The 15,759-nt window shown below is 37.4% G+C and overlaps 1 protein-coding gene across 6 annotated transcripts in view; it reads right to left on the bottom strand.

Annotated features, from left to right (window-relative positions):
• Positions 1-1,507: 1,507 nt before the first annotated feature.
• TRA2A (transformer 2 alpha homolog) overlaps positions 1,508-15,759 on the bottom strand; it is a 28,549-nt gene continuing 14,297 nt past the window's right edge. For 5 of the 6 annotated variants that reach the window (XM_031940607.1, XM_031940608.1, XM_031940605.1 and 2 more), the window contains 6 exons: positions 11,253-11,418; positions 9,766-9,954; positions 4,983-5,098; positions 4,306-4,434; positions 2,671-2,738; positions 1,508-2,491 (listed from right to left, as the gene is read on the bottom strand). In XM_031940607.1, coding sequence (XP_031796467.1) covers positions 2,481-2,491; positions 2,671-2,738; positions 4,306-4,434; positions 4,983-5,098; positions 9,766-9,954; positions 11,253-11,285 — 546 coding nt within the window. In that variant the 5' untranslated portion in view covers positions 11,286-11,418 and the 3' untranslated portion in view covers positions 1,508-2,480. The remainder of the gene's footprint in view (positions 2,492-2,670; positions 2,739-4,305; positions 4,435-4,982; positions 5,099-9,765; positions 9,955-11,252; positions 11,419-15,759) is intronic. The other variant, XM_031940606.1, reaches the window with a different exon arrangement.

Raw genomic sequence — 15,759 nt, 5'->3', positions numbered from 1 at the left:
GAAGGGCGCAGGACAGAGCTTTGGGAGCTAGTCCCAGCCCCTCCATGACTCTCTCCATCTCTAAAAGAAGGCACTTTGTCTACAGGGGCTTCAAAACACCATCCACTTCTATAAAGCTAAGCTCCTATGACTTCAGAAGGATCTGCCCCCACTGGTTTGATTGGCTAAGAAAGCCAAAGCTTCAAAATACATTTGTCTTAAAACAAAACTTTTCAGGTATGAAGATTACATAGATCATTCTTAAGACCAATAATGTACCTTTGAAGAAAATGGGGGGGGGGGGGGGGGGGAGCTAAAGTCATCTTAATAAAACCACAAATTAGTATAAATAATTTATAAATATTAATAGCAACCCTGTAGCTTGCTATTAATCAGTATACTGGAGTAGCACTAGAGAATAAAGGAAATCAAGAATTTTTCCTCAATTTTGTCTAAAGTAACCAAACTTTTTCAGTTGATTAGTACATAAGCATTTAACACTTATGTAATTATCTCAAATATTTAGAAAGGACAGATATTTCCAAATTTCTTTAGTTTTCATTGATAGTACAGTTATCAAGTCCAGAAGCCTCAAATAAAACAAAAACTGGAGGTTAAGTTCCATCTCCTAAAACAATTCCACAATTAAATAAAACTATATTAATACATACACCCTTCTATTTGACCTGATATTGTACTAACCTTGGGATTATTAAAGACTCTTGAGGTCCTTCTATTCAACATTTGACAAGTGAGTAAACCGATATTCTAAAACCTTTTTGCACCCTCCCCCATACAAAAATCCCAAAACATCCGACTCCAATGATTACATAATTCTTTACAACTTTCTTGTGCCTGTTGTCTAGACAAGTTAAGAATGCTCATGCTTATCTGAACATTGTGGTAAGGCTGTTCACTTGTCAGTAAAATGTAAGCTTTGAGGTTTTTTGTTTTTTTTTTTAAATATCTCAAGCATTCAGTCCAGTACACAGTATGGAGTAAGTAAATATTTAATGAGTGAACATCAAGGAGAATGCAACTGTTAAGTCCCTGAGATTCCCCCAAAAGAACCAATTTCCCTCTTAACAAGTTTAAAATTTCTTACTTCAGGCCCTTTTAAAATAATCTGATTTGTATATCTCAGCCTGAACTGCCCATCACATTTGATTGTAAAATAAAATAGATTGGAAAGAAGAATATTGCAATATGTTTTAATTTCAAAAGCCTTTGGAAGGGATGACTTTCCTTCAGCTGCCCATACCCAATTTTAAAGAGGAAATAACAGGTCCATAGATCATGTGATCAGACCAAGGTCACAAAAGAGAGCTCCAGGTAGAGGTGCTTGCCAAAGAACAAGAAGCAGAATATTTTCAGAGTAGAAAAAAGGTCAAAAGTTAGCATTAGCTACAGTAGTAAATTCAGACTAAATGGAACATAATGAAGGGAGGGAAAGAGAATGAGATCTCTGCAATGCAGCCTTTTACTTCCAAAATTGTTCATTTGTGTATGAATAAAAAAGACAGCAGCATTTCAATTGAATTAACTTTTATTTGAAATGAGAGCAGACTTATGGTAAATTCCCCCCACACATATCACTTCAAAGGATTGTAAACTATATAACCTGCTTAACCCATTATCCCAATACCAAAATTTCTATGAACAGCAAATTATATAACTAAATTGCTATATTCAATAAATAAGGGTTGTCTTTCACTGATTAAGGGAACATTTAAACTGAATAAGGTTTTTTTTTTTTTTTTTTTAAAAAGAAAAAAAAACATAAAAACCACACTTTAATTAAATTTGCAAGGTTTAACAGATGTATTTCAAATGCAATATGTTGTGCAGGAGTCCACAAGCTTTTCATCTCTAAAACATAGACCTAATTTTTAGGGTTCAATTTTTATTTCCTTTCAAAAGAAATGATCAAGAATCATTTTTCTTCTACAGCTTCAAACTTTCTACACTCAACTATTTGACTGTTCCATGCCACCCCACATTTAAATTTGTCATTACTGAACAGTTTAGATAGGTTACTATTTTTCTTAAAATAAACAAGCAAACAGTTAACCAAAAAAACAAACAAAACACCCCCAAAACACCAAGTTATTTGTCAATGAAAATTTGTTATAATGTTGTGTACAATTCACACAGAACAAGCTTTTCAAAAACAACAATTTCTTTCCTCATTTGATTACGATAGAATTTTTTTTTGTAAAAACAAAAAACAAACAAACAAAAAAAAGCATTTACAAAATGTATTAACACTGGGGTTTCTTTTAAGTTTTGTTTAAGATGTTTGACTACTCAAAACTACAACAATTACATCTTCCAGAGTATAATAAAGGGGTGAAAACAGCAATATATCAACTTAAAAAGTGTAGATTCTAAATAAACCAAAGATTTTTTAAGGGTTCTTGATAGGTGGGGAAGATTAAAAGGTTGGAGAAATCCAGAAGAATTTTAAAAATCCAAGTCTTCAATAGCAACCGTTCAATTCGTCAATAGCGTCCTACAAAACAAAGAGAAAATATATTAAAGAATTAAAATTTTACCTTGACTTGGATAACATTCTGAACACAGTGACAGTAACATGATGCAAAATTTTGTTAATTTCTATTTTTTTAATATGCTAAGGACATTCAATAACAAGAATGACAAATACTGAACTTATATATGAGCTGCACATACTTGGGCTATAGGAACGGGATCTTGACCGTGATCTGTATCGACTGTAGTATGGAGAAGGTGATCTTCTTCTGTAAAAAAAAAAAAAAAAAAATCAAATGATTACTTAATGTATTTCCAAGCTTACAATAAATAATCACAAATCCATCCAAGCAGGAAGGTAATTTTTCTCCCAAATGACTTTCCCAAAACACTGTATAAATTCAAAGTGGAACCAGGATATCGATTCATAAGAAAACAGTGGTTCTCAAAGTATGGTCTAGAGCAGGGGTCCTCAAACTTTTTAAATAGGGGGCTAGTTCATTGTCCCTCAGACTGTGGGAAGGCCAGACTATAGTAAAAACAAAAACTTTGTTCTGTGGGCCTTTAAATAAGGAAACTTCATAGCCCTGGATGAGGTGAAAAAACATCCTCAGCTGCTGCATCTGGCCCGTGGGCTGTAGTTTGAGGACCCCTGATCTAAAGAATCCTGGGGATCTCTGAAACCCCCGTAGAGGGTCTAAAATTAAAAAAAAATAGTTTTTATTTCCAATATGGTAAATGTCTATAAATATAACCCACATCAACAAAAACGCTTTTTTTTGGAGAGATCCTCAATAATTTTTAATAGGATAAAGATACTGAAAACAAAAGTTTTAAGAACTACTGCTCTAAAACTTCAGCTCAGCGAAGAGTATCTTGTTCACTTCTAGACTAGACAAATTTTTCTATTGTCCTGATATGTTTTAGGGGATTATCTATAAAAATGACTGAAAAAAAATGCATGACAAAGTTAAATATTGTTCATGAAAAGCTTTACCATGACAAGTTTTGGGAAAATTTGGTGAAACTTTTCAGTCAAGTAAATGAAAGCTCTTTAGTATGAGAAAAAACCCAGTGTGAAACAAAATGGCATGATATTTACTCAAAAGAGTACACAGCAAGTGAATGACCAGTTAAGGCATATGAAGTCAAAAGTTAACTATTAAGCACTTAACTTTCAAAGAGTCAGTTAATATGGATCAAGTTAACATGCATCAAAGCAACTAAGTAACGTGCCCTTACATTTTCATATGTTGGTCTAACCTTGAAACAGTGACAAGACTAATAGTTAAACACAACATGAATGTCAAAATATTGGTGACATTCAGCTCAAAAGTAAACTTTATTGCTGTTTGTCCTGAATATTGACAGTGTTTCCTTCTCTGTAGCAAATACTCCCAAATGTGAAAAATTTGTTTAAAGGTTTAATTGTATGAAAAATTTATTAAGAAAAATCCATCCGTCTATTAAATTCCCCCCCCTAAAGTAAGGCTCTTCCAGAGCCTGTGTTGGGCTCCTCCATTTAAACTCAAATCACCTTTCTACTTTTGGGGAGGAATAGTGTTCAGAGAGGCATTTAGAGGGCTTCTTCAACAACCCCCAAGACAAACTCTTTTTGAGGGGAAAAAAAAAAGGAATCATGATTTCACTGTTATTCGCCAATTAAATATAAGAGGGCACATAACTTAGAAAACTCCACAAGCATTTATAGAAAGCTTCTTGAAAAAAACTTCATTCTTACATGTAAAAAATTTCCCCTTCAAATGTGTAGTATTCAACAAGCCAAAAAACCCACATATATATATTAAATTACTCAACACAAACAAAAACTGTTACCTGTACCGGTAATCATATTCTTCATATCTGTCATATCCTCGATCATATCCTCGATCATAGTAAGAGTCCCGACGTCTCCCGCCTCCGCCGCCGCCTCCGCCGCCGCCGCCACCGCCACCGCCTCCACTGCTGTAAGGGGATAACAAAGTTCATGCTCACGGCCGTGGGCTTTCTCAGTCATTTCTGAGCACTGAGATGCTGGCTTGAAGAAGAAAAGTCCAACGTGCATTGAAGTCTCACGCCTCCCTCCCCCTGGGGATTTTTTCGCTGTTCTTTCTGCCATTCTTGCCAACTGTTCAAGGATCCCAGACAACTCTTCTACACCAAATCAATGTTCATTTAATTTCAAAATGTTTTCCCAGCAAGAACCAGGCCAGGAACCTGCCTCCAGCTAAAGCCTCGCGGCACCCCCGCTGCCCCCAGGTCTTCCTTTCTCCCCGGGAGGATGCAGACCTGCACATTTACGGTAGATCTGGGGGGTGGGGAGCTGTGGCAGTTGGGCAGCGGCTCCCATGCAGGACTCCGGGGGCTTTCTGACCAATCCCGCCGGGCCCGCTCTAACACTTCCTCTTTGCTACCTGTTACACGCTTAAACACACTTGGAAACGAGTGACCTCCCCAATTCCCGCCAAGTCACGCGCCCCGCCTTGGGGGGGAAGGGGGGGGGTGTCACTTACTGCGTGGGCCTGCCCATGTAGATGCCCGGGGTGGGCGTGTGCGCTCTCTTGGTGATGGAGTAATCCACACGGATCCTCCTTCCGTCCAGCTCCATCCCGTTCGCCCTCTCCATGGCCTGCAAGACAACACAGCTGGAGCTGGGGGCCGCCTCGGGCTCAGCTCGAGGGGCGACTGTGGGGGAAGGGGAAGAAATGGCGGGTGAAAAAAAGGGGGGACCCCTTGGGTCACCTTGGTTGCATGGGCCTGGCCAATATTCGGGCCTCGGATCGGAAGCAGGGTCTGGTCCAACCTGGGCTCAAGGTCACTAAGACATTTATTTTAATCATGTAAAATCTAATTTTAAACACCACTGCCCCAGGACCCTCACCCACAAGAGTCGGAGGGAACAGAAACCCGTCAATCACCCGCGGCCCAGCCAATCGCCTCTGTTGGCGCGCTGTGGGCCTCTCTCCTCCCTAGTCCGCCGCCCCCTAGTGGCAATAGAGACCGAGGGCGGGGTCCCAGCCCCCAGGATCGGGGTCAGGGGTCGCGGCGGCCCCGTTTCCACATGTATCACACACCCCTCCAGAGCGCTGCACGTGACCCGTGGTCCGGTGATCGGGGCCGCGGGCGGCGGCGAACCACGTCCGCCTGAGACACAGCGCTTTGGCGCACCCTCAGCTGCGCACCACTTAGAGCGATTGGTAACAAAATCAAGCGCCAAGCCCGACCACGCCAGGCCCCAGGAGGCGGCTGCACAACGTGGTGCATGTATGTGTTGGGGGGGGAGGGGAAGATGCTCTTCCCGCCGCCGCCGCCATGTTAGGGGGCCCCAGCAGCCCGGCCCATCCTCCCTCGCTAGTTCCGCACATGGCGGCTGCCAGGACACATTTTCTTTCCCGTGGCAAGAGCGACACCTGGCTCCCGGGCCGCTCATAGCCGTGGCACAAAGCGGCCCTTGGTTGGGAAGAATGCCCACTAGTGGCTCCTAAGTGGTATTGCAAAGTGTCCAAAATAAAAAAAAAAAAACAGCATGGCGACTAAGGTCGCCGCCATGATGACGCTCATGGCGCCCGGTTACGCACGGTCTTACGCACGTTTACGTACCTCCTACACAGAGAAACGTAAGGAAGCACGCAATTGTGCGCATGGTAGCGCGTGGCGGGTACGTGCCCGTCCGCACGTAGCAAGTGCGTCAGCCACTGAACGCATGGTAGCACAGAAACAACAGGGCGGCGCCTTGAGCAGCCGCCATGACACTGCAAACTCAGGGTGCCGGTCTAAACGTGCGGCACATTAACGACTTCTCAAAGTCGTCCTTCACTGATCAAATACATGCATTTATGAATGTCATTTTTAAAAGGCTGACGCGGAGGCGCAGCCGCTGCGCCAGAATCGGACGGGGGCGGTCCCGGGGCTCTGCCTCAGCGCTGCCCCCTGATGGCTGGACTTGTGGGCGGGACCCCGGCCTTGGGCCCTAGTTGGGATGTCAGGGCAGGGGAAGACATGGACCCGTAAACACCTGTTTATCTGTGTCTCGGGTCTTCGGCTTGGCCAATTCAGAAGGACTGAAAATCACCACAATTAACCAACACGTTAATATACAGGGTTTGTAGACAATCTTTTTTGTAAAGGTTGAGCAAAGAATTTTCTATAAGTTAAGCTTTATTTAAGCTGTGCCACACTAAGTAAAAACCCTGTAACAAATTTTTAAATTCTTTTAAAAAATGATTGTTTCGTTAATTTATTAATTTTTTCTCCACATTTGCCTTGGCCATTTTTGATTGTATATTTTAAAAACCACTTACCATAAAACACAGAACTGTCATAAATATTTGCTTGTTAATATGTCACTGATTTTTATCTAAAGCATAGTGACCAAAATTATGTCCCATCATTATCAGCTTACTTCCTATCCCAATGATTCTTTGTAAAAATGGTTCCCAATTTATTTTTTATATAAATTACAAAAAAAAAAAAAAAAATCCTCTTGCCTTATTCTGTTTAGGAAATAATCACAATTTTTCTGAAGCAATGCAAATCAAAGATTTGTCAGTTATACTCAATTTTAAATATGTATTAATTACACTCAATTTTAAATATATATTAAGTAGGAAACCACCAATGTAATTTAAATGAAATTTAGATTTTTGGGAGTGGAAGAACAAGAAAGACAACGATTCACTTCAAGCAAGCATTATTTTGTCTTTCCATTGTAATGAAAACCTCAAGTATCCAAAATCAGAAAACAAAAATAGGACAAGGGGATAGGGCACCAGTGAGCAGCCAAAATGTACATCAAGGTCCATTAAGTGTAACTTGTAAGTAGCAACTACACTGTTAAAGTGATTTTAAGTTAACACCAAAGATATTTCAAACAAGCCTGGTAACACGCTTATCTACTTTCAGTAGTCAGCACTTCTTCAATGATAACTTGGAAAAAGAAATATACAGGAGTATATGCCATACTCCAATCTCAAATAAACAAACACTCAAGTTGACTGTCCCTCTTTCTATGAACTACAATAATAGGCTTCCTTGTTAACACAAATTTCATTGCAGCATTTATATTATTAATATTTGGTTCATAAAAATGGAATTGCACCTATAAAATATTTGCACATTTAAAAAAGTACTAGCCTAATAACAATATTATTAATACTTAGCAAACTCAGATACACATACAAGTCATTACAATATTAAAGTCAATTAACTGCCCATTGAAAATAATGTTTTTATGGTACTGTCAAACAAAACATTATTTTTGTCTACTAATTTTTTTCATTTAAATTACTAGTGAAAGGCTAGTTGTGAGCCGAAAGAGAAAAATAGTATCATGATCTACTGGAAGTACTATATAAACATATCTCCTATATTCACTGATAAATATTTAGGAGCTATTTTAAATAACCAAATTAGAACTGATATTAAGCCAAAGTAACAGAAAAGGGATCTATCTAGAATGCAAAATTAACATAAAGGAGAAAAGAGAAAATGTGTTACAAAATACTCAAAATGAAATTTACATCTGAAGATTATGTTAAATACTGTTGCAAATAAATTCATATGATTTTCATTAACTGAGGTAGATTAAAGCAGATAATTAAAACAGCAGTCAATCTATATCTTTGTCCATTTCCTTACCAGTCTCATTAAGTAACTCAAGCTCACTGCACTAAGACCATATTTTCTGCAGGTTGCAATTCTACTGAACTGGACACAGAACTACTGAAAATGCTCTCTTTAAAAGTCCTGCATTCTACAATTAAAAGATGAGGTAGGTCAGAAGAAAAAGGGACACCAATAACAGTCATATTTGCTACTACTAGGCTGTTTCAGGTTTTGCCAAATCCTTATAAAAATTGTTACCATTCCCTACATCTCTGTTGAAACAGAAGGCAGATATTAATCCATAAAGTGAATGACTTGTTAGTTCTTTAAATATGCAGAAACATATCCAAAGCCCTAGGTAGCTCAGAGGAAGAGACTTAATGTTAGGTCTACTTAACTAGTAGACTATACTAACTTAACTACTTAAACATGTTGCAATATATACTTCTGGTTGACAAATAACTTCGTTACCTCCCAAAGTACATAAAGCTCAATTGTGTTTTTTAACTCTTAACTTGATCTTTTCATAACTTCCTATGAAAGACCAGCTTTCAAAAATCCAATATTTTATATTGGATTGCTTGCTATCTGGGGATGAGAGGAATGGAGGGAGAAAAACTTGGAACACAGGGTTTTTGAAGGGTGAATATATTTCAAAAATAAAAAGTTTTCTGCATCCAGAAGGATTTTTTTTACATTTAAAAAAAGCATGGTACTATTTTAAAAACAAACAAAAAAAACCAAATGAAACTGGCTTAAAATAAAGAATTTTAGTTTTTTTTTTTAAAAAGACTATATTGGATTTACATATATTTTTACCATGTTTAACAAAAAAAAATTTTTTTTTACTTGCCATATGGGGAAGTGGTGGGAGTGGTGGGGAGAGAACTGGAATACAAGATTTTGCAAGAGTCAGTGTTATCCTTGCGTATGTTTTGAAAATAAAAAGCTTCAATTAAAAAAAAAAAGAGACCCCAACAATTAGCATATGACAGTGGGTTAAATAACCTCCTAACCTAAACACTACTCATTGTGATAGGCCATTTGACTTGATTTGCTATGGTCTGTTCTTAAAAGATTATCCTAAATTCTCATTCTCACTATATATAGGAAAAACATCAAATATACCAAAAAATTATTATTACAATTACATTTCACCCAATAATCTATTGGGAATTTAATTCATAAGAGATAGTTCCTAGCTACTGTGTTCTCTTCAGAGATCAGAGAGGGGATCTACTTTTGTTAGTACAGCATTTTGATAAAGAAAAACTTTTATCAACCTGAATAGAATGACAGTTAAACTACAACACAATTATAGTTAGTTGCTTATATATTTGTCTACATATATATTTTACTTTTCATAACTGGTAATACCAGCCTCAGCACAAAATAGAAGAAATAATATTACAATTATGTGTTGCACTGTTATTTGATAGTATCTAAGTGTACTATTGGAATGCTTTTAAAAATATAACTTGTAGATAATTGTATCAAACTGTGTTACTAATTTAGTTTGTAACTACTTAAATATGTTGCAATATATACATCAGGTTGACAAAAGACTTTAAAAGCGCAAATCATTCCACATTCTATTTTCTACAACTTTCAAGCTTTGTAGGAAAGAACAAAGATCTTGCAATCCCCATGTACTACAGATGGTAAAGCATAAAAATAAAAAAAACAACCTACCTCTTTTGAATCATCTATTCGCTCAAAATAAACAAAAGCAAATCCCCGGGATCGTCCAGTTCGTTGATCGTAAACCACATTGACACCACTCAAGGGTCCATAACGGGAAAATACTTCCCGAAGATCTCTCTCTGTTGTATATAAACTCAGACCAAATACTCCCAGACATGTGTTGGGGTCTGGATTAGCCTAACAACAACAAAAAAAGAAGTCATTCAAAATGTCACAAAATACTCTCAAATTATATTTAAATCACTTTGCCTAGAATTTACCATTCTTCCACAATTTAAATAGTGTCACACATTAAACCTTATCATACACAAGAAACCTCAAAACCTTCTTTCTGCAAACCTAAGTTGAAGTGGAGGAAGAAAACTCTGGCACTTCAAATGAGATGGGTGAATTCCTAGTGCAATATATCAAGATTTGTCCATTTCACAAATCTACTTTGTCTTAAAAAAACAATTATGAAAAGAGGACATCAAGCATATTTATATTTTTTAAGTCAAAAATAACTAGTAAGACTAACTATACTAAAATTGGGAGGTTTATGTACATAGGAACATGGGGGAGAAAGAGAAGAAAAATGAAAGCTTTCACCCTGATTTTCCCAGAGTAATTAAGTACACATATAACCACACATATATATCCTTATAAATGTCACATTGTATTCATCTGTATCATAACTCCTTCAGAGAACAAAGTCATTTACCTTTTCAGCCTACTCAACACTTCCCACAATATCCTGAATGGCATACTACCATGTCAGCAGGAATGAAAATTATTTTCCTATGCTTGTAGAATTAATTTGTTTGTCTCCTAAATGAGGGGGAGGAGGGCCATGAGGTCCTATATCCAAAATATAAAATGCAATGCCTTAGTCTAACCAGAAAGAAAAGAGAAAGTTCACTACTTAGAGGCCCTCTGGTGGTGAAATGGAAATCTTTAGCAAATTTAAGAGCTCTGAGTTTATTTAAATTGTAATATTAGGAAAGAAAGGGACTTTCAACTACCTACTTAAAAGACCTCTGGTTTCAAGGTAAAGCCACTGAAACAGAAAGAAAAAAAAATCATAGACCAAGTTAACAGGGGAACTAGGGGAAAAGCCTCAGAAATCTCAAGTCCTAGACTAATGTAACCTCTTTCCATTATAAGCATAGGAATTCCTCAGGGATGGATCAAACCCCACAGCAATGGTCTCCTGGCAGGGTAATCCTCACCTCTTAAAAACCTGCTAAATGATTAAACAGAAGTTTCTGTTTCCCACCATTTCTCAGGCCTTCGTTTCCTAATCTCTAAACAGAGAGGGAAACAGACAAGATCATCTTTAAGACTCTTCCAGCCCCAACTATCCCTATGGAGGAATCCAACAATGCTCCTGCATCCTTCTCCCCTAACTCCCTCAATCCCCCCAAAGGGAAAATAAAGTAAAATGTGAACAATAAAAGCAGGGGACTAACGAATTAAATGATTTTAAAATCACATACTCTGCTGCCTGTATGTCTTCTTCGGTTAGACATGGGAGAATGACTGCGACTCCGTCGACGACGATACTCTGGTGTGTATGACCTACTCCGTGATCGCCTCCTATGAGAATGAGAGTGGGACCTGGATCGAGTGTAGCGTCTATGAGAATGTCTCCTTGACCTCGACCTTTAAAGGAATAAATTTAGTAAAAAAAAAAAAGAGCATAGAGTACCTGCCTCAATATGACTCTAAAGATTTTTTAAATGCAAAGTACAAAATAAAACCCAAATCTCTGCATTTATTTGAACTAGACATTAACTTAGAATTGTTATAATTTAATCACTTATGGAGATAAGCAATTTTGTGATATTGAACAAAAGATAACTGAGAAGCATCATTACTTCCAGTCTCACTGATGATAAAATAGTGCTGATGGAGAAGAAATCAATTATTGTAATTTATTTACATATTTTAAGGAAAAAAAAAGGAATATCCTTTAAGTACATTCTTTTGAAATTGCTGTCTCATGACAGAAATGACATGTGCTTTTGCACATTCTTTGTCTCTTTTTTCCAAGTAGCACCATGTACTAACAGTAACCCCTGAGCTAGAGCCTGAGAGAAATTAGGCAACAATAAGGAATCTTAAGAAAAATGGAAAATTCACCCATAGCAACAGAACTCTACCTTCTATTGGGGCTGACTCTATTCTAACATATTATTATCACACTGGCATGTGAGATCTAAAGTATATTTTGTAGACTGACATTCATCTTATTTCAAAGTTGATTTAAGTGATATACAGAATTATGCAACTTTTAAGTTACCTTTTTTGTAGTACTGTTTTCCAAAATGAATTTGATGCAGGGGAGGAGGAGGGAATGTTTAAGTTTTTTTGTTTTGAATCTAAATTAGAAGCCTATATTTAGGGATAAAGGATCTTAAGATAAAGATGACTGAGTTAAAGATGAGAGAAGAGAAACTTATTTCCCACTATTCTCCTATGGGGCGGGGGACCTGCAGCTTAAGATTCACAAGCATGTCATATATGTTTTCTTCTAATACTCTCATTTTCATCTATCTAAATATCAACAATCATTCTCTGAAGTCAAACTCACATTTCATTTTGTTCAATACCTTTCCTGAGTATACTACTGTCTTCTTTGATTTGCTCCTTGGAATCTTAGAGCGCCCAGTTTCTGCCTCACAGTATAGAACATATTGCCTTTCTGTGCAACAACCGCTTCCTAAGCATGATTCTTCCCCAAACCCTAGGACAAATGTCCTGAAGACAGGGATCATTCCACATTTCCCCCAGAGGAGCACCGTGGCCTACATCAAGTGCCTAATGCTTAAAGAATTTTAACAATTTCCTTCTCTTTGCCCTTGTGATCTGTCCCCCTTTCAATTTCTACAGGCCGGGGGCGGGGGGGGGCGAGTGTGCCTACCTGGGTGGCTTATGTACAAGTTACTTAACTTCTCTGGACCTGCTTTTCCTCAATTGTAAAAGTAGAGAGGGTGCTCTGTTTTATTTGCCTCGTGAGGTTGTTCTCCACCAATGTTTGTCACATTTCTAACTCGTGAAATCTCCATCTTCCTTAAAGACTCTGTCTTTAAGTCAAGTGCTAGCTCTGGCCAAAGGTCTTTTCTAAGAACCCCAGGTGCCAGGGCTCTATCCTACCAAAAATCACAGTTTCAGTCTCAGAAAACACTTAATAAATGTGAAGATCTTCATCAATACAAAATAAGGACAGGAAGGTCCCCAGAAGCACTTTTTGTAGTAGTAAAAAAAACAAAGGAGACACTTAATAATTGATACAAGTGTAGTGAAAGACAATTGTGATTGTCAGAAATTAGGAAATATGGAAATTCAAAGAAACATCATGAGATGACTTAATAAACTAGTGCAAAGTAGACTATGCAGAACCACCCACACAATTACAGCATAAAGATTGCAAACAATATTATGGAATGAACAACAACAAACAATAAAGCAGAGGCTGTAAAAAAATTAATATGTTCTTGACGAGACATTGCAGCTCTCTCTTTTCAATAAAAGGATAGAAATTATGAATGTGTAACACTCCATGTGCTCAGCTGATTCACTGGTTGATGCTGCTGAACTTTTTTTTTTTCTATTTTTATTTACTTATTTTTGATTACAAGGCATAACTCACTGTGTAGATTAGAAATGAAGGTGAAATGAAAAAAGCATGGAAAATGTTTAAAAAAAAATGTCCTACTTACTGACATTTTAAGAAAGGAGAAAAATGCAAAGAGACAGGTTGAGACCATATAAATGTACACAGACAAGTCTGTGCTTAATCAGTCCTACTAGTACATGGCAAGGAGGAAAAAAGATGGACAGTGAGCACCAAGCCCCCAGAAACTTGCACTATGTTCTATCTCCATCTTGTGGCCTTTCAGGATACTGTGGTTGAAACTTGAATTATCAGCAGTATGGTATAATAGAAAGAATATCAGACACAAGGCAGGAGAGGTAGGATAAATTAGCTAAAAGAACAAGGTTAGGATGGATGATTTCTAGAGAATGATAGAAAACCCTTACCTTTCACCAAAGTTAAATTGCCTTCTTGTCAAATTTAAAATTCACCCTCCAACTTGTTTTACAACTGCTTATTACAATATCAGACAAGCTACTGAAATTGGCTGGTCCTCCGTATCGGACCAGAAAGAAGGTCCCATGAAGCTAGAAAAGTCTATGATTCTGAGGACACAGTGAGCCCCTTCCATGTAATGCTCTGAATTATTACACTGCTCCATAAACTGAGAAGAATTTAGAAGTAGATAATTACATGGTTTCTACATTCAAGGATAATTTATAATCAAGATGGAAGAACAAAACCACATCAAACAACAGATGACAATACATAACTGAGGGATTATGTGTTAAAGACAAAATGCTCTGGGAGTAGAAGATGGGGGGGGGGGGGGGGGGAGAGAGAAGGCTAGACCCTTAAGAAATATGAAGATTCATTTCAGCTCTGACATTCTCTAATTTGATAAGCCAACATGGTATTTGAGGACTGCTTAATTAAAGCACAGAATTATGGTAAACCTGAAATCTAGAAAGCTCCATTCCACAGCCAGTTAGGGACAAGTTGGTCATTCCTAGTCCAGTATTCTTTTCTCTAAACCAAACTACCTCACATGGTCCTGAGAGTAATAGGAAAAGAAATGGGCTCTCCTAAATTAGTTCAAAGATCTCTTCCAAATGAATCCTGCAGTTTTATGACAACTTTGTGCAACAACTGCTAACTTCATATTCTAGGACCCAGAAAATATTGGGGGGGGGAGGGGGGAGAGGAGGAGAAAGGGAGGGAGAACAAGAGGGAACAATAACCTTGAGAAGTCAATAGCATCAATTCTTTTCCTTGGGTCCCTGGGCACTAATTACAATCTTAGTTAAATAACAGGAAAAACATCTCCAACTTTATTTATGGGCTCCCTGTCTACTTTCCATTCTTACTTCAAAATTAAGGATAAAAGGAAAAGGGGGGTGGAGGGGATATACATCAGATGCCTATAGGGAAGAGTGGACTAAACTAATATAACAGCTGTTTCCATCCTCTTTATCCCCTCTTTTATCTTTAGTCTTCCTTCTATATAATTTCTTACTTTACTGCAAAATAAAGGGCTTCTTATCTAAACAATTACTACCTGATTTTTAAGGAATTCTGTGGTTTATTAAAAAAAAATTTTTTTTTTGGACTAATATCACATCTTTACGGCAAAGAAATGAAATCACTATTACTTGTACTGAAAGAGGCAAGCAGTGCTAAGTGGTTAATTCAAAACAGTTTTGGAAAATAATTTTTATGAAAAATGTCTTGAATGAACCTTAAGTGTGTTCATTCTCTAGATGGCTGTAATTTTAGTTTGCTTATAAGACATAACTATTCAAAAACTGTATCATGCACTTAGCCTGAGAAAAAGGAGAGAGAAGACGACAGAACAAATAATTGCCTAAGTGAGAATGTTAAAAAAGAAAGCCAATTAGAATGAATTTCCATAAAATGGGGTTATATTATAATTCATGCTTTCCTAATTTTAAAAGTTTTTCTTAATAATCATATCTCTTATTCAAATGATCATATGTGCCCTTTTCAGATTCCAGCCTCTTCTATTCCTGAAATATCAAGTCCCCATTATGCATTCTGTTTATTAAGAACCTCACTATGTTATTTAAAAGAAGCAATTTCTAAAAGTGAATGAACATTTCCCTGGATCCTTTTCCTCCATAGTCAGTACATATAAAGCATGGATGATATCACTATACTTCAATGATATGTCATTTTATTAGCACCAGTATTTTGACTTGCTTTGTTTCCAATCCGGAAAAGTTTCCTTTCCACTTACAAAATCTAGTAGTCCTTCAGAATTGGGAGCTCATCATACTGACATTAAACTTATTAAGGTACCCCAATCACCTCAGACCACTATAACTCAGAACCTCAGAGCTGAAAGCTACCGGCTTCAGACACCAAGGTAGCTGGAATTACCAGTA

This window comes from Sarcophilus harrisii, chromosome 5, assembly GCF_902635505.1.
Source record: "Sarcophilus harrisii chromosome 5, mSarHar1.11, whole genome shotgun sequence".
Classification (NCBI taxonomy): Eukaryota; Metazoa; Chordata; class Mammalia; order Dasyuromorphia; family Dasyuridae; genus Sarcophilus; species Sarcophilus harrisii.
Note: the sequence above shows the minus strand (reverse complement) of the source record. Positions and strands in the feature narration are given on the sequence as shown.